The sequence below is a fragment of the Salvelinus fontinalis genome, chromosome 11 (genome assembly GCF_029448725.1).
Source record: "Salvelinus fontinalis isolate EN_2023a chromosome 11, ASM2944872v1, whole genome shotgun sequence".
Lineage (NCBI taxonomy): Eukaryota > Metazoa > Chordata > Actinopteri > Salmoniformes > Salmonidae > Salvelinus > Salvelinus fontinalis.
This window is the reverse complement of record NC_074675.1, coordinates 13,940,190-13,959,563: the sequence shown is the minus strand read 5'-3', so window position 1 is coordinate 13,959,563 and position 19,374 is coordinate 13,940,190. Positions and strand designations below refer to the sequence as shown.

Genomic DNA, 19,374 nt, shown 5'->3' with positions numbered 1-19,374 from the left:
GTAAGTTGTGCATTCCAAAGAGTCCTGTTCACGCATACGGTATTTCCACCACTGGGTTTCAGCTGGAGAGCACTAGCCAAACTTTAACATGTTTCTTTCAAGTGTTTTATTGTCATTCAAGAGCAGCACATTCACTCATTCACACTTTAAAACCCCACAGGCTCATCAGATAGCACAATGCGTGCCAAGACAAAAAATGCATGTAATTTTTTCCCATTTGTCTCAGAGGCTTCCTACTGTATACCTCCATTGTAGCATGACAGGTGGGAGGCAGTATGACCTGGGGCATCGTTCATTGTCGAGTTCCCTCTGTGTGGCTGTAGGTGATTGGGGGGTATGGTCTGTACAAGGTGGGGGCGCATATATACACACACACACACTCCAAGCTAGTGCTGGTGTGGGCCTAACTCTTCCGGAGGCTGATGTCGGCGCTGGTCAACAGGGCAGACAGGGATGTGCTATCTGAGGCCTCCTCTCTTGTCAGAAGTAGGAAGGCCTCTCGACTGATCCCTAGCAGCTCACGAAGACCACTGTTCTCCAGCTGCCCAAAAAAAACATGCATACATTTTTAACAGTATGTTTGAAATAGTAGTACTGTTAGTACTCAGTCAATGCTTTTAGTAAACAGTGAGAATAGAGACAAACTGTGTGACTCACCTCTAGTTGCTTGATCCTCTCCTCGTCTTCACACAACCTCCCCTCATCCACTTCGATGGCCTTCCTCATCACCGTAGCCATCTCGTTGATCTTGTCTATGTGCGCTTGCATTTCCTGCAGTCATAGAATATAAACAATATAAATATTTGCTTTGAACTTCCTCAATACAAGAAGAAAGGGTAGCTCCTGAGTGTGATGTGACACTAGAAGAGGGTGGGTCACTCACAGTGGTGTGCTGCTCCTTTAATTGGTTGACGATGGCTGGGTTGTCCTTCTTACTGGCCATGAGGAGTCTGAAGACCTGCTCCCTGTATTTTGTCATGATGAGCTCTATGGCCGACTGGTGTTCCTCCAGGGAGGTTCTCAACTCTGCAGGGAGAGAAGACATAAATGCACACATTTCTATGGATTTACCCAGACAGGGTACTTTTTCAACTGGTAATATACCTGTTATGAAACCAATAAATAGAGTAGCTTCCTTTGTTTTTCAGCTTATCACACTCACTGCTCTACCTTTGTTTTCCTGCTGTAGGTCACGGATCTGTCGGTTTTCCTGCTGGATGCCCATGACGAGGCTGGAACGGGGCCGATGCCGGGCTACCTGGTTCAGCGATTCAATCTCCTCCTGATACTGCAAACAGATACACAGAACTCCAGTCAACTCAACAAAGGTCAGTTAAAGGCAAGTGTGTACCCTTTTCAACACCAATCAAAAGAGCTGCACCACCAGTGACATTGGCATTACCTGTTTCATGGCCTCCACCCTCTTGTTAAGGGACGTTGTCTGTTCGATAAGTACTTCCGCTGCATTGTCATGGTTGCGAAGTCTTTCCACCAGCGACTTGGCGTCTGACAATACATTTTCTAATGAACACGTCATCTCTGTTTGAAAAATTACACTGGAAGGAAAATAAGGTTAAGATGCTGCTCCAAAGCCTCACCAAACATGAATACATCATTCAATTTCTCCCCCTTATCCCTAGAGGGTGCACTTGCTCACTGCCCCTCAAGGATTTGAAAGCATTAGATTGGTATAAGTATGTGCTAAACTTGAGGGAGATCCAACCATATTTATCAAATCAGTCCTAATGTAACTTAGAGGAAGACTTAAGATCTTAGGCAAAGTTGCATCTTGGCATCCAAGGCTACATCTTGGCATCCATTACATAAATACTTGGCATATGAGCTTGTCAAAATGCATGGACTAAAATCCTGACAGAGTCACCATATCCAAACAATACTAAAACATCATGATTTGACCTGGACCCTCATTCATGTACCTTTACTGCCTAAGTAGCTCGCTAACTCGTATAATTTCCCGGTCAGCAGGGACGTATTCATTACGTAAACCGTTTACCCTTTAAGAAGCAAACAGAGAAAAACAAGAGTTTCTACTGGACAATATAAGGAAGGTCCAGCCCCGTTTGCTTCCGTTTAGGAAACGTTTCACAATAGAATCGGCGTAATGAATACGCCCCTGGTATACAGCTAACCTTCAGAGTTTCTGACTCTTTTTCCAGTGACTGACCAGTGGACACCAAAAGGATGTTTGCAAAGTATTCGAACAGGGTACTTTAGCTAGTTGATAATTACGACAGCCTACCGACTGTCGTGATCGGAATGATGTTAGGCAGTTGTCAGTCAGATACTAGCTAGCGAATCAACAAGGTTAGCTAGCTACCGTAGCTAGGTTAAATGCTACGGAAATCAGGTGAATCGGTCACTGAAAATACAAGCAAACAAAAGCTGCAAGAGTCTCATGTTGGTATTTTATTTTCTGAAAAGTTGCTATACTTAGCTGTCAGAAGAAAAGTGAAAATACACATAAAACGAACCAATACTCGTAGATTTACCTTAGCGAGAAACTCCTTAGCCAAGCGGTACACTTCCTGTTGTTACTGCTGCAGTCTGGGAAATGTATGGGCACGTTCCGGATTCTTTAGATTACAAGCGCTGCGGTCAAACTGAATAGCCTCCCCTCCTTCTATATTCCTGTTAGGATAGCTAGGTCTATCAGACACTTTCCCCCAATCAGTTACTGATTACATTACTTAACATCTCTGATGCTCCTTTTCCAGTTTTGTTTTCTTTCTTTGATTTTCTTTCACTGGGCTGGGTGCGTTGTGTACTCCAACCTGTGGGTGGCAACAACACGCTAAGAAACGTTTAGTCTGCCCGGAAATCCAAGGAGTAGGAGAAACAACAAAGATGGCGGACAGGCTAACGCAACTTCAAGATGCAGTCAATTCGGTATGATCCATTTTTTCATTTAGCTATTAGTACACCCCACAATTTTTTTCATGCTCAGCAAATTGTCATGGCACGTTTAGATTGACGTTTAGATTGACTGATTTAGTATTTGAGAGCGGACTAGGCTAAATAATGACAGCTAGCTAGTTGGCTAAGTTCTCTTTATCGGTTCTCGGTTGCAAGGTTTCCCGAGTTAACTAACTTTAGCTACCTAACAAACAATCACGTTGTTTAATGTCTTATATTTGTGTTAAGTCAATATGCTCTCATGACAATATTTTTCTGACGTGGTTTTGATGTCTTTCAGCTTGCTGATCAGTTTTGCAATGCAATCGGGGTGCTGCAGCAGTGTGCGCCGCCAGCTTCGTTCAACAACATACAGACAGCAATCAACAAGGACCAGCCATCGAACCCCACTGAGGGTAAGGACATGTCAGATATTAGATCGAAGTGGAATACCATTGGGGGCTGTTTGCCTTTGGGCCGGGCAACCTGAGTTCAAGACTTACACCCATCGTTTGCTACAAAGCAAATGTTATTTGCGCCGAATACAACAGGTGTAGATCTTACAGTGAAATGCTTACATACAAGCCCTTAACCAACAATGCACTGGTGTCAGAAGTGGGTTGTACTCCACAGAAATAGAATCCTTGATTCTATTTCTATGATGTACTCTCATTTGATGCTGTTGGAGGCTAGGATGGACATAGGAAGGCACTTGAAAGAAAGTTGGAATGCTTCCACTTCTGAGGGGTTTGTATAAGGAACCTAGCAAATGTAAGTCTTTTACGACTTTCCCCAAGTTGGAGTAGTGGACAGTGGGTTTGCCTTCGGACAGGGTGACCCAAGTTCAAGACATACCCTTGCCATTCGCTTACATTGTTAGCCACCAGCAATATGAAAGTCATTTTTGACATCTTGCTGATACTAATGTAATCTTATGTTGCATAAATATAATACAATTTGACGGAAATAACGACTTTGACCGGACAGCGCTATTTGCATATGAAAAGTTTACGGATTACACCTTTAATTTGAAATGGGGTTGTTATTTCTTTCCCTAGAGTATGCCCAACTTTTTGCTGCACTGATTGCCCGGACAGCTAAGGATGTGGACGTGCTGATTGACTCACTGCCTAGTGAGGAGTCCACGGCAGCTCTACAGGTATGGAGGCTGAATTTACTCATGCGATTCAACAGGAGTGGAAAACCACCAACTAGAGTGCCATTCCCATCTTGAAAATTATTATAGTACATTCTTTCAAGTGAAAGCGATAGTTCACTTCTAATTCTTTATTGCTATACTCTTACTCTGGAAATAGTATATGGAGCCAGGGGAGGACTGGCTGGAATCTGTAACTACTTTGGTTGCAATCCAAGTCAGACTTGTAAGTGGCTATCCTTATTGGTTACCATAGCCCTGTCCCGGACATACAAACAAATAGCTTTGGTAAATCACTTTATAGGAAGTGTAGATGGAAATATTTACTCTCCACTCTCACTTTGGCACACATTACTTCAATGAGTTCATGCTCAAATAACTACAGTTTCTATACATTTTGTATTGAGATTTTATTGACTTTCTTCGCTCCCTCTTTTTCCCCTCGCCCCCTCTCATCTTTCTTGTCTTACTCCCTGCCCCTCTCCCTAGGCGGCCAGTCTGCGGCAGTTGGAGGAGGAGAATCATGATGTAGCGGCACGTCTCGAAGAGGTGGTATACCGAGGGGACTTGCTACTGGAGAAGATCCAAAGCGCCCTGGCTGATATTGCTCAGTCACAACTTCGTACTCGCAGTGGAGGACCCAGCCAGACCACACCGCCTGAATCATGACCCCCACACATGGGGCAAAGACATTCTCACATCACTTTCTCACATAAATACACCAGAGGGCGCAAATGTGTACAGAAAATCAAATAAAGAGCCCACTGGGTGGACCTGAACAGCTGACCTCTCAAGGATGTGAATCTATGGAAAATACTTCTTGCAATATGTGAGTGGAACATTGGGAAGTTGGTGCTTGGGGAATTCAGTGAGGCAAGCCATGAACCCACATGGTCCTTTACACAAGGACCTTGAGTTCTGCCAGCAAGGAACTGTTTACTCTGTCCTTTTCTTAGCACACTCTATTTTGGATTAAAAAACACTGCTCGGGTGTCAACATCTGCTGTCATTTTCTTAACCCTGGTTATTTTGAGGATGCTAGTTAAGGGTCTGCTGACTGCTGTTGGTAGCCATTTTTGTACATACTGAAAGCAGCTGGTAAAAGGAACAACAATCCTAAATTGATAGAAGCCCATGTTACATGCTGCATGCCAACAAATAATAGCCCTTTACAAGCAAGCCCTGTTGTTTTAGAAAGCCAGGTTTTGTATTATACCAACAAAAAAAATTCAACAGTTTATTTCAAGGCATAAATGGCATTTTAAAAGTAAGTTGACTGTTTGCATTTCATGTGGAATGTTAGTGCTTTTTTAATGTTTTGTATTTTGATATGCATCAGACAAACCTTGGCCCCACAGAAAGATGGCTTTCAGAATGCCCTTGAATTGAAAGTGTTTTTTAAGTCTTATATACTAAGGGGATTCGATTGAGCAGCCCGGGTTGAACCGGCTATATCTCCTAACGTGACTGGGCGACCTCTTGAGTGAGGTGCACCCTGCTCAAATCGAACGGTAATTTGCACAGCTCGTGATATTGTCAACATTATGTATCATAAAATATGTTTGAATTCAACTAGTTTTCATTGGGATGGCAGATAAAGCCTTTTAATCAAAAGCAATCCATTTTGCATGTGAAAAGACAATCCTACTCATTACTACACATGCTTAACCTACATCCCTTTTGTTTTCAGCAGCCCCGTTCCAAAACGAATGCATCAAAGCTAACCCGATTCACCCGGGACATTGATAAAACTCCCTCACTAGCTGGGAAACCGGCCTTCAACGTTTAATTGAAGTGAGAAGTGTTCCAGAGGCTGACTACATTGCAGTCCTATCATCGTTAAACCATTCCCTGTAATGTACTGTATTTTCAATTACTACAATGTAGGCGGCCTGGAACGCAACCATGCTCAGGGTAAACCGGTGGACCGACATGAAAAAAAAGGCATATTACTTTCTTCTGATTGGTAGATAGCTAGGTTACGCCCCCCAATATTTCCACGACCGATTGCTTAAAATAAGCATTTATTTCATTTTATCTTCTATTGGCTAATCTCGGTGTCATTTCTGTAGCATGTACTTGCGTGGAGTAAGCGTTATGTTTTTAGTGCATCCATTCTGGGACTAATTGGCTATTTTACTATTTACAGGGAGGGTTGAGGTCGAAGATGGATGAATGGAGATGAGCAACGCTTACCAAACCCTTGTACTGTTAGTCTTGTTAAATATCAAAAATAGTTGTCATTGACTCAAGTCTTTTATTTTCTCCATACACAGTCCGTGTTTGCAGTGTGTGTATCTAGTTAACGTTAGATAGCTAGTAACGTTACATAACGTCGAGTCTTTCCCCTCAGTCCCTAGCCAAATTTACGGACCTAAATTCTGTCATATTGGAGCAGGGCTGGGCAGCTAGCCTAGCCATCAATTGAATCTGGAGCAGGATACAGAGGTGGGTAAAAGCTATTAATAAATCCAAGTCTGGATAGTTTTTACATTATGGTCAACGTCGATCAGCAACTATCAAGACATAGACAGCCTACACCTAGCCTAGATGTCAAATTGCAATGACAGCATTCAATACAGTTAGTTATCTTCTCGTTGGCAGACTTGTTTCGTTGCATGCATACCTGTGGGTTTGTCATGTTTACGTCTGTTACGCAACCCAATGCACAAATCATGGCAATGACGTGTTCATCATCACCTGCTCGTACAGTCCTTATTATTAACACTGGCGCCACATAAGCAGCGTCCTCATCATGGGCATCTTATAGGCCTTGAGTAATTGGAATTGAGTGAAATTAACATGTCCTTACATTCCAATGTTGCGTCTACGTCCAATCGTTTTCTATTTTGGATCTATCTATGTATCAAATTCAATAGTTAAACATTCTCAAATAACAATGGGACCTCTGAAGCACTGGTTTCAAATCAAACATCACAATTCACAAGCTTTGGTAAGGCCATCAGAAATATCCCTATTTCAATCATGCCTGAATAGTGATGAGATACAGAATGTCTGAAATCCACAAAACAAAGGACATTACTACTAGTACTAACTACTAGCTTAAATCTCAGGAAAATACAATATGTCGTTGTTGCTAAATTGATATACCTGATAGTATAATTAAAGATGGCCTTTGCATAGGTAAAGCAGAAGAAATTTCAAGGGTGAAGTTTTAGGCAACCGGAGTAGGAGCCTGGTGCACAACTCATGAAAACAGGCATTGGACATTGTTGTGATTCATTGGACTGGTACATGAGCTCAACCCTATGGACCAGTCCCCCAAGACACTCTTCCTCACTGCCTATTGAGATGTTTCTGAGGGCTTGGAGCTTGGTGTTGTTCTTGGCTGTGTGTATGTGTCCCAGACAGTCCCCCTCCCTCTGGCATCATGACTGGGTCTTTTCATGCTGAAGGGGAGTTGCTTCCTGTCTGGTGCTGACTCACAGGGTGGAGACCACTTGGTTTCTTGATTGCATGTTTAACGTTCCTTTTTTTGCACTGCACACAATGGCCCCTCTCTCTCTCTCTGCACCTGTCTTTCAAGAAAGAGTGAACTTGCATCAAATCAATGTTTTTTGGTTACGTACACAGTTTAGCAGATGTTATAGCAGGTGCAGCAAAATGCTTATATTACTAGCACCTAAAAATGCAGTAAGATGTCAAGCAAGAACATAAATAATACAAGATTTTAACAAGCAATAAAGAAATATCCGAATGGATCCAATTAACCTAACAACCCAAATAGCACTGTAACAGTAATCCAAATGAACAACCCAAATAGCACTAACAGTCATCCAAATGCAATCTATACGCATCTGCACCGGAGGAATTTACATAAGATATACTAAGAATAGGTACAGCAGTAACATTAGATGTTTTAGTGTGGGCATAACTGGTCTGTATTATGCAAAGACAAGTTAAAACAGGCTCCTCACTGCTAGTAATAGACAGTAGCGATACAATGTCTCTCAGATATTACTCAACTGGAACTAAAAACTATTGGATGTACAGTAGGCTTATGTTGAATATCAGTACATGTGTATTGGGCCTCAGTCACTCTGTGTTGTCATTGTTTCCCTTTGCTCTACAGGATAGTATGGCCATGACGGGAGGGACTGCAGCTGCCCTTCCCATGAGCAACCACACCCGGGAGAGGGTGACCGTGGCCAAGCTGACACTGGAGAACTTCTACAGCACTCTGCTGACACAACACGAGGAGCGAGAGACCAGGTACGTGTCTCCTATAGGCCACCCATTCTCCTATAGGCCAACCATGCATGTGACAGCCAGGTGTTCCAAATATTTGCATTTGGCAACGCAAGCTTGTTTGGGCTACATTTTAAGAGGACCCAAATAGTGGGTTGTTATGTTGAGAGAATGAGAGAGACTTTGTTCTTTATAAAATTACTTGGGTTTATTCCAACCTGATCGTCCTCACGTTTGTGAGCTAGCATCACAATCACAACTGTTTAGCCAAAGTACTGTGGCTCCTGTAGGACATCTCTACTATGGTGGGTGAAACCGTAACACACAACAATAACTCTCAGGGTAGGCTATATAGCGTCCATAACATTTGGAGTAGAAATTGCACTTTAATCATTAACAATCATCACAGTTTTATGTCTGAAAAATGTTGATAGATGATCATGAAAGACAACGCCACCACGGCCTAGACTGGGGAAGACTGTTTCAGAATAACTAGACTGGGGAAGACTGTTTCAGAATAACTAGACTGGGGTTGACTGTTTTCAGAGAAAATAGACTGGGGTAGACTGTTCAGAGTAACAAGACTGGGGTAGACTGTTTCAGAATACCTGCATGTTCCCCTCTGTTTTTCCAGGCAGAAGAAGCTGGAGAAAGTCATGGATGAGGAAGGCTTGATAGATGAAGAGGTAAACCTCCACTCGTGTGGAACGATGGCTTTAATTCCAATAATGGATTGGAATCAATGTTGTGGGTAGCACTTTCTTTGCATGTTTGTCACATCTACTATTTTAGAGGAAACCAAATGGAACTGATTATTGGTGTCTCTGTGCCCGTGTTTCTCAACAGAAGGTCATGCGACGTTCCCAACACGCCAGGAAGGAGACAGAGTTCCTGCGGCTGAAGAGGACCCGGCTGGGCCTGGACGACTTTGAGTCACTAAAGGTCATTGGTCGAGGCGCCTTTGGAGAGGTAGGTTATTATATATCTCTCTTCAGTTTATTTTCTTTATATGGACCTTTTGAGTGTATGCTGGTATTGATTGTCGATTAATATGGTCTTTACTGAAGCTTTCAAAAAAGTTTGCAATGCATGGTTTGGTCTGACCACTCATTTTATAAAGCAGTTAGCAACTAATTGCACTTAAGCCTCTGAAATGTGGCATACTCATGTGTGACTCCTACGTTTGTTCTCAGGTCCGCTTGGTGCAGAAAAAAGACACCGGGCACATATATGCCATGAAGATCTTGAGGAAAGCTGACATGTTAGAGAAGGAGCAGGTGGCTCATATTCGGGCAGAGAGGGACATCTTGGTAGAGGCGGACGGGGCCTGGGTGGTCAAGATGTTCTACAGTTTCCAGGATAAGAGGAACCTATACCTCATCATGGAGTTTCTACCTGGAGGTGGGTTTCTCTTGCTGGACACAGTCTGACTCCACAAATTACATCAAACCATTTAAAAAAAAAAAAAAAAAAAAATTTAATTTTTTTTTAAAATTTTTTATCCCCTTTTCTCCCCAATTTTTGTGGTATCCAATCGCTAGTGATTACTATCTTGTCTCATCGCTACAACTCCCGTGCGGGCTCGGGAGAGACGAAGGTCGAAAGCCATGCGTCCTCCGAGGCACAACCCAACCAAGCCGCACTGCTTCTTTAACACAGCGCGCCTCCAACCCGGAAGCCAGCCGCACCAATGTGTCGGAGGAAACACCGTGCACCTGGCCCCCTTGGCTAGCGCGCACTGCGCCCAGCCCGCCACAGGAGTCGCTGGAGCGCGATGAGACAAGGAAATCCCTCCCGGCCAAACCCTCCCTAACCCGGACGACGCTAGCCCAATTGTGCGTCGCCCCACGGACCTCCCGGTCGCGGCCGGCTGCGACAGAGCCTGGGGGCGAACCCAGAGACTCTGGTGGCGCAGTTAGCACTGCGATGCAGTGCCCTCGACCACTGCGCCATCCGGGAGGCTAAACCATTTTTTATTAGATATAATTATTAGGAAGAAATATAGTGACATTACACATTGTACATAGAGACATCTAGAGCAGGGTTCTTTAACCTTTCCCATCATGTTAGTAATAAAAACAATTTTCACATCTTGTCGGGTGAATGATAATGTCAAGGAGAAGCAATCAATGAATAGATTTGGTAGATAGTTTTTCATTATTTTAGCCTACCCACATGATAATTGAAAGAGGGAAGTGTAAACTTTAACATAGCCAAAAATGAATGTCCAAGTTAAGAAAGTTTTACCAGCAGCTCCACTGAGTGTAGTTAACAACAATGAGTGTAATTTGGTCTGAGGAATCCCGGTTCTTGTTGCGTCATGCTGATGGCAACGTCTGGTTTTGGCATAAGCAGCATGAGTCCATGGACCCATCCGGCCTGGTGTCTACGGTACAGGCTGGTAGTAATGTGTGGGGAATGTTTTCCTGGCACACGTTAGGTCCCTTGATACCAATTGTGCAACGTCTGAATGCCACACCTTGTACTATCCATGCCCCGATGAATTCAGGCTGTTCTGGAGACAAAAGGGGTTCTACCCGGTACTGGATGGGTGTAGCTAATAAACTGGCCAATGAGTGTATACTGTTATTATATACTTTAATTTAATTGGTCATCTGTTACACACGTGTAAAAAAACGGGGTTAGTGGCATAGTGTCATTAATATCAATTCAATGTGCAGGTGACATGATGACCCTGCTGATGAAAAAGGACACCCTGTCTGAAGAGGCTACCCAGTTCTACATAGCTGAGACAGTCCTGGCCATCGACTCCATCCACCAGCTGGGTTTCATCCACAGAGACATCAAACCTGATAACCTGCTGCTAGACTCCAGGGTGAGACATGGGCCTGGTCCAGGCCTACCCCTGTACACAAACAGACACATGCTCAGAGACACGCACACAGAGAAGCATTCACTTAGATGGCCAATTAAAGTATATAATAACCGTTTGTATTGAAGGTGTGATCGGAGAGTCCTTTTCTTCTCCAGGGCCATGTAAAGCTGTCTGATTTTGGTCTGTGTACGGGACTGAAGAAGGCCCACCGTACAGAGTTCTACAGGAACCTCACGCACAACCCTCCCAGTGACTTCTGTGAGTCACTCTTTACAACCTGTGAATCATTCACTTTTATTTTCATTCAGACAAAATATAATTTGTTTGTTCAGTTGTTTTTATGGGAGAACACTGCCATGTCTTTGAACTTGCAATATTCCACAGCCTTCCAAAACATGAACTCAAAGAGAAAAGCAGAGACGTGGAAGAAGAACCGGAGGCAACTGGTAAGAGTTTGTGCATGTGAGAGACTATATATTTTACCGCCCATTATATCTTTGGTACCTCCCTTCACAATGGTCCTTTGAGTAGTATCCCTCTCAGGGATCTCATCAGTGTTTTTGTTAAGGATCCTCTGAGCACCATGGACTGTGAAACAAGCACACCCAATACTGTAGCCTTTGGGTTGTATTCTCTTACTAGTGTCTCCCCATCTGTTTGTTTAACCAACAGGCCTACTCCACAGTGGGAACACCAGACTACATTGCCCCAGAGGTGTTCCTCCAGACGGGATACAACAAGCTCTGTGACTGGTGGTCTCTGGGGGTCATCATGTATGAGATGCTGATAGGTATGTCTATGTAACCGAGTCAATTACAACATGCCCAAGTATGTTTCATTATGAACTCAAAGATAGGACATTTTTTCAGAAAGTTAGCTGGCTAACTCATTGCTCCTACTTTGTAACATACTGACATTCTCCCCTGGTGTCTCTCAGGGTACCCCCCGTTCTGTTCTGAAACACCCCAGGAGACGTATAGGAAGGTGATGAACTGGAAGGAGACCTTGGTCTTCCCCCCTGAGGTGCCCATCTCAGAGCGGGCCAAGGACTTGATTCTCAGGTTTGTGGTCATATGAAACCTTATAGGATAGCCGCTTGTGTGTATGTATCAACGTGTATTGTCCTCTTAGTAAAAAAGTATTGTAACACTTTACTGGTAAAAATGTTTTATTTTTTATTTCACCTTTATTTAACCAGGTAGGCCAGTTGAGAACAAGTTCTCATTTACAACTGCAACCTGGCCAAGATGAAGCAAAGCAGTGCGACAAAAACAACACAGAGTTACACATGGGATAAACAAATGCACAGTCAACAACACAATAGAAAAATCTATGTAAAGTGTGCACAAATGTAGTAGGATTAGGGAGGTAAGGCAATAAATAGGCTATAGAGGCAAAATGATTACAATTTAGCATTAACACTGGAATGATAGATGTGCAGATGATGTGCAAGTAGAGATACTGGGGTGCAAAAGAGCAATAAAAACAAAAACAATATGGGGATGAGGTAGTTGGGTGGGCTATTTACAGATGGGCTGTGTACCTGTGCAGTGATCCGTAAGCTGCTCTGACAGCTAACGCTTATAGTTAGTGTTTTAATACTTGTTATAAAGATGTGTGAGCCTTTTATAATGTCTTATATTTTAGGCCTACATTTGCTAGATTGGGTGAACTCAAAATAGCTGTTACTCATGATCATTATGAGATGTTAATGACGAAGACATTTATAAGGTGGTCATACATGTTAATAACATGTCTTATAATGCATTATAACTGGATCGTAAGTCACATCTGCAGGTTGAGTTACCAAAATGATCACATCCACAAAAACACGCCGTATCAAACTGCAGTAAAGTAGACATTTTATTTCAGCGCAATGGATTTCCTCTTGTGAAACAAAGGCTTTGGTGCTCCAACAACATGAACCCATTTCAGGTACTGTAATGACGCTGAGAACCGTGTTGGTGCTGTGAGTGTTGAGGAGATGAAGAGTCACGCCTTCTTTGAGCCTGTGGACTGGGAACACATCAGGTATGTGTTTGTTCTTCAGTACATACGTGTGTGTGTGTCTAATCATGTATGATGGCAATATCTTAAAGGAGGTATAAGATGCAATCACAGCTCAAACAAAAGCCAAGTCACTTAGCTTTAATTTGGTTGTCTTTGGTGCGTTTCAGCAAAATGCATTAGGAAAAAGGTTTTAAATAGACCAACGGCTCACATTTGCCTTCCTTCGATAGGGAAAGACCAGCCGCCATCTCCATTGAGATCAAGAGCATCGATGACACATCGAACTTTGATGAGTTCCCAGAATCGGACATCCTTCAGCCAGGTAATAATAATCACTTTGTCTCTTACTACTTTGAGCTGCATTTCATGTATGAAAAGTGTTTCACAATAAGCATGAAATGAATGATAAAATGTAAAAACTATTAAAGCAGAAGAAACAATGTGCTGCACTGCAGGTTTGCTTTGGTGTACAGGAATATTTGAGACATCATCTACAATTTAGATTAAATAGGACCCATAGTCCTGTTGTTATTCACACATTCCTACAGTTCTGAGATCTAGATTAATTTCCTATTCAGTTTTGCCCTCTAGTGGCAAGGAGGAGACAATAACACTGGTATTAACCTTAATACACTGTTGTATATAATTTACAATCTTGTTTCAGTTTCCAACGTGACGGAGCCAGACAAATCCAAGGACTGGGTGTTCCTGAACTACACCTACAAGAGGTTTGAGGGGCTGACTCAGCGAGGAACCATCCCCACATACATGAAGGCCTGAGATGAGGAGGCCATGAAGGAAATGGGAGAGACAATGTAGACACAGGGTTGGGCGGTAAACCCCTGCTGTGCTGAAAGCACAGGATCAAGAATGATGATGAGGAGGAGGTTCTTGGCATTATGCTTCACCGGGGTTTTCCTGCTTGGCCACATCCATTGGGGCACCAACGGCAAGGGATATAAATAATACATGTATGTATTTTGTCTTAGGCCTTGCTTGGGCTGTTAAAGGGGAAGTTTGTGTTTTACAACTTGATGTTAGATGGTTCCTCAACCTGAAAAAAACTGAACTTCCCCTTTGAAGTGACTACTACTAGGTGACTAAATCAACGGGCGCGTTCTTCTGCCCAGGCGTTGCTGAAGTGTGCCAGATCTTACAACACTTGGATAGGTATTTTACCTATTGGGTAACCACATGTTATAGCAATCTGGTGTCCGAAGGCATAGTCGATGACGAGGTACGCAACCATTGGTTGATGCAACGTCTGAGCAGGGGAACGTGACCATCATATCTGCATGTTTACACACTGATTTGAAGGGTCTAAAACGCTGGAGAAGGACTGCCCCACACACAGGGTATTCGTTTGAGGTTATCCTAGTGACCTCATGTATGACTGCAGAAAAATGCATGTAGTTAATGTTAAGTAAACGTTGTTTGCTGAACTTGTAGGTATAAAAAGTTCTAACGTTTCAAGTCTTTTATGGTTGCTATGTTAGCCAAAAAGTTTCATGCTAGTTACAATGCAAATAGTAATCCTTCCGTCATGGAACGTTCGCTGCTAACATGGAATATGGTGAGCCGTCCGTACATGTATCTATGGCTCTGGGATTAATCCATTGTGGTGTCTATTCAATGCCTTGATAATCTGGAATTTAATAGCTCTAAATTATTTAATGTAATGTAGAAGCAGATTTGTTTTTGCAAGTTAGAAGACAAGTCATGGATGTCAATGAAAATTCAATGCTACTAATACTTAAAGGTTGCAATATGATGTCGATGCAGAAAGTAAACAGTATATTGGATCAATTTCCGCAACAACTAAGAGCGTTGAAGCGTGATACTCAACTTCTCTGCTTTTTTTTTGGTCGCGTGGCTACCACGCTGTATATGGTATGAAGCGAACCCGTGTAGATGCTGTGTGTGACTGCGGGAGAGCAACATTACATAATTTTGCTGAGTCTAACTTTACATTAGTTACATTTATGTTCAAATTTATTGACAAAGATATCAGATGGCACCTTTTTTTTTTTTTTTTAAGAACATTGGAAATCATGTTTGATCTCCACTTCACATCGCTCCCCAAAATGCATCCATTTAAGTTAGGAACTACATTTTCAATTACATGTACTTTTTTTATAGTAAACATTTACTCAACTTTAGTGACCACCCACTGTGGGTGATGTCATAAAAATAGATATTCAAACGTAAGGGTCAAACGTTTCAGCGATTCCGATTTAGTTGTGCACCTCAGCACAACTTGCATATCCAATAATCTAAACTTGTGTAATGTTGCCCTGGCTACAGTTCCTTGCAAAAGTATTCATCCCCTTAGAGTTTTTCCTATTTTGTCGCATTACAACCTGTAATTTAAATTGATTTTTATTTGGATTTCATGTAATGGACATACACAAAATAGTCCAAATTGGTAAAGTGAAATAAAAAAAATAACTTGTTTAAAAAAATGTCAAAGTGGTGCGTGCATATGTATTCACCCCCTTTGCAATGAAGCCCCTGAATAAGATCTGGTGCAACCAATTACCTTCAGAAATCACATAATTAGTTAGATTGCAAACATGTGGACTTTAAGTGTCACATGATCTGTCACATGATGTCAGTATATAGACACCTGTTCGGAAAGGCCACAGAGTCTGCAACACCAAGCGAGCGGCGCAATGAAGACCAAGGAGCGCTCCAAACAGGTCAGGGACAAAGTTGTGGAGAAGTACAGATCAGGGTTGGGTTATTTAAGAAAAATCTGAAACTTTGAACATCCCACAGAGCTCAATTATTAAAAAATGGAAAGAAAATGGCACCACAACAAACCTGCCAAGAGAGGGCTGCCCACCAAAACTCGGACCAGGCAAGGAGGGCATTAATCAGAGAGGCAACAGAGACCAAAGACAACATTGAAGGAGCTGCAAAGCTCCACAAAGGAGATTGGAGTATCTGTCCATAGGACCACTTTAAGCCGTACACCCCACAGAACTGGGCTTTATGGAAGAGTGGCCAGAAAAAAAACATTGCTTAAAGAAAAGAATAAGCGAACACATTTGGTGTTCGCCAAAAGGCATGTGGGAGACTCTCCAAACATATGGAAGAAGGTACTCTGGTCAGATGAGACTAAAATGTAGTTTTTTGGCCATCAAGGAAAAATACCTCCCATCACCCCAAGGACACCATCCCCACAGTGAAGCATGGTGGTGGCAGCATCATGCTGTGGGGATGTTTTTCATCGGCAGGGACTGGGAAACTGGTCAGAATTGAAGGAATGATGGATGGCGCTAAATACAGGGAAATTCTTGAGGGAAACCTGCTTCAGTCTTCCAGACATTTGAGACTGGGACGGAGGTTCACCTTCCAGCAGGACAATGACCCTAAGCATGCTGCTAAAGCAACACTTGAGTGGTTTAAGGGGAAACATTTTAAATGTCTTGGAATGGCCTAGTCAAAGCCCAGACCTCAATCCAATAGAGAATCTGTGGTATGACTTAAAGATTGCTGTACACCCATCCAACTTGAAGGAGCTGTAGCAGTTTTGCCTTGAAGAATGGGCAAAAATCCCAGTGTCTAGATGTGCCAAGCTTATAGAGACACCCCATGGGACTTGCAGCTGTAATTGCTGCAAAAGGTGGCTCTACAAAGTATTGGCTTTGGGGGGGTGAATAGGTATGCATGCTCAAGTTTTGTTTTTTTGACTTATTTCTTGTTTGTTTCACACACACAAATATTTTGCATCTTCAAAGTGTTAGGCATGTTGTGTAAATCAAATTTATACAAACTCCAGGTTGTAAGGCAACAAAATGGGGTAAATACTGTCCCAAGACACTGTATCTGGCACAGGTCAAAGTTCAAATGCTATGTGATCTGGAGCAGGTGTAAATTCAATGTATTAAATTATTTATTTTGACCCTGAACAAATTGATAAATCTCCAAATGTTAACACCCAAACACACCACAAATTAGGATGCATCATGTGTTAATGAGCAATTAAAGTGTTGATAACTAAAACGAAATACCTCAAATATAACAATGCTAGAAGATACCCGTAGACTTCCAGTCATTGCGCTAACGCTAGTTAGCATTAACTTGCGAAACTACCTCTAACTTCCTTCATACTGGACACAGACATAAAAAGGGTATCCAGGACTTCATCTGACTCTGGGTAAGTAGATAAAGGTCCTCATTGCCAAAATCCCGAAGTATCCCTTTAACTTGTAAATGATTCAAGAATGGAAATAAAAACGAATTGTTTACATAGAGAAGAAGAGTTAAGGTAACTTTTTCATAAGTAGTTTAACTCAAATTCATTATTTGATGCATTTGTTCATTAACTTGATTTGTCTTTCACCGGAAAATGTTACAAATATATTAAAGGGATAGGTCACCCAAATTACAAAATTGCACATTGGTTACCTTACCCTTAAGCAGTCTAAGCTTTGGTTTTAATTTCCTGGCACTGTTACCAAATGTTAATGTTTTAGTATTTGTGGCACAAATAACTGTAATTTGGGTGAACTATCCCTTTTTATTTAACTATGCAAGTCCAGTTAAGAACAAATTCTTATTTACAATGACGGCCTATCGGGGAACAGTTGGTTAACTGCCTTGTTCAGGGGCACAAAGACAGATTTGTATCTTGTCAGCTCGGGGATTCGATCCAGCAATATTTCGGTTACTGGCCCAACGCTCTAACCACTAGGCTACCTGCCGCAAGATTATTATAATTTTTTTGTGAAAAGGCACCCAAGCATCGATCATCATGTCACCAGAATAAAACCCTCAGTGTCTATTGGAAAGGAGCATCAAGCTCATCACTGTTCACTTTCACTACGGGTGGAATTCATCCTAATTTATTTCATCTGTAGCGTATAAACTGCATGTTTTCCCGAGTCGTGGTGGGAGGACCACACAATATCATCGCGTGACTCCAAATTTACTTCGAATGATGTTTATTATAGCAATACGTGCCCATAAAGGAGTTTCCACCGCCATTTATAGCATAATTCATTTTATCTGCAAAGATCGCCTATTGTCTAGTGTTTTGTTGACATGTGTCGTCACATTTTTTATTCAACATGTACTTTACTCGCGTAAAAAGGTTGGATGGAAACCTGGTTAGTAACATATTATTTCCCACCCCAAAAAATCCTGTGAGGTATGTGCAAGTGTTTTAATGAACCCTGTTTTCTATTCCTGGGAAAGGAGATTGCAAGAGGATTTCCTTGGATGGAAGACTTGATTTCCATCAGAGTAAATCATTAGTTGTAATATCTTTCACAGCAAACAGCAGTATATTCCATAGATACAATCTCATAATATAGGCTACTCTGAATTATGGTCTTGAAGACAGTTGGACTAAGCGATTGTAGTGGATATTGTATAACTGCAATATATACTTGCAATAGATTGCTTGTTTGTTACATTTATAATCACTGTTTTTATTAAATAGTTAGGGAGCCACATAGAGGATATGACTGAACTGGAAGCCTAACGTGATGTATATATTTCACTAGGGGATGAATGGTAATGACTGAGTGTACCTCGCCAAAACCAAATGAACTTGATCTAATGACCTCTGTCAAAGAAGGTCTTACACAGGCAGGCCAATTCTGATAATTTTCCCACTAATTAGTCTTTTGACCACACACATTAGATATTTTCACATCATATATTTATCAGAGATGATCTGATTGGTTAAAAAAAATACATGTGTGAAAAAATGATCAGAATTGGTCTGCCTGTGTAAACGCAGCCTTATTTTTATAGATGTGTTTTATTCAATAAGTTCTAATCTTAGCATTAATCGGCCATTGTTTTGCATGCCCATTAATTGTTGCCTCAGGACAATGATCCAGTGTTACTGAATGGTAAAGGAAATAACTGTCAGTGAACACTGACCAATGATGTCTAAGTGTTTTATGTTGTTTATTTGTAATACGTATAGTAAGGATGGATGGGGTAATTGATATATTCACTGTAGAACTATATATGTACAAAACTTTTTGAATATTTGAGTTCACTCACACTCAAAATAAACGATTCCAAAACTACAAAGCCCAGAATGATTTAGAACTTTGAGAACCAGGCTCCTATTGGTACAAAATGGATCCAAATGGATAAGTCACTACATCGGTTGACTATCTTACTGTGTTAGGTACAAGGAACTACACTGCTCAAAAAAATAAAGGGAACACTTAAACAACACAATGTAACTCCAAGTCAATCACACTTCTGTGATATCAAACTGTCC

The 19,374-nt window shown here is 41.8% G+C and overlaps 3 protein-coding genes across 3 annotated transcripts; 2 read left to right on the top strand and 1 right to left on the bottom strand.

Annotated features, from left to right (window-relative positions):
• Positions 1-91: 91 nt before the first annotated feature.
• Positions 92-2,594, bottom strand: LOC129865096 (FGFR1 oncogene partner 2 homolog). The gene is made up of 6 exons (XM_055937579.1): positions 2,511-2,594; positions 1,403-1,556; positions 1,171-1,288; positions 884-1,026; positions 658-771; positions 92-541 (listed from the first exon to the last, which is right to left on the bottom strand). The coding sequence occupies exons 2-6, from the start codon at positions 1,535-1,537 to the stop codon at positions 404-406; spliced, it is 648 nt and encodes a 215-aa protein (XP_055793554.1). The 5' UTR covers positions 1,538-1,556; positions 2,511-2,594; the 3' UTR covers positions 92-403.
• Positions 2,595-2,822: 228 nt separating this feature from the next.
• LOC129865097 (mediator of RNA polymerase II transcription subunit 21-like) lies at positions 2,823-5,340 on the top strand. Its single transcript, XM_055937580.1, has 4 exons — positions 2,823-2,907; positions 3,215-3,329; positions 3,972-4,072; positions 4,559-5,340. The coding sequence occupies exons 1-4, from the start codon at positions 2,866-2,868 to the stop codon at positions 4,736-4,738; spliced, it is 438 nt and encodes a 145-aa protein (XP_055793555.1). The 5' UTR covers positions 2,823-2,865; the 3' UTR covers positions 4,739-5,340.
• Positions 5,341-6,039: 699 nt separating this feature from the next.
• Positions 6,040-15,155, top strand: LOC129865094 (serine/threonine-protein kinase 38-like). The gene is made up of 13 exons (XM_055937578.1): positions 6,040-6,517; positions 8,163-8,302; positions 8,913-8,964; positions 9,125-9,247; positions 9,472-9,679; positions 10,960-11,114; positions 11,270-11,372; positions 11,499-11,560; positions 11,787-11,904; positions 12,052-12,175; positions 13,050-13,145; positions 13,355-13,446; positions 13,789-15,155. Exons 2-13 carry the CDS (start codon positions 8,169-8,171, stop codon positions 13,902-13,904), a joined length of 1,383 nt encoding a protein of 460 aa, XP_055793553.1. The 5' UTR covers positions 6,040-6,517; positions 8,163-8,168; the 3' UTR covers positions 13,905-15,155.
• Positions 15,156-19,374: the final 4,219 nt, after the last annotated feature.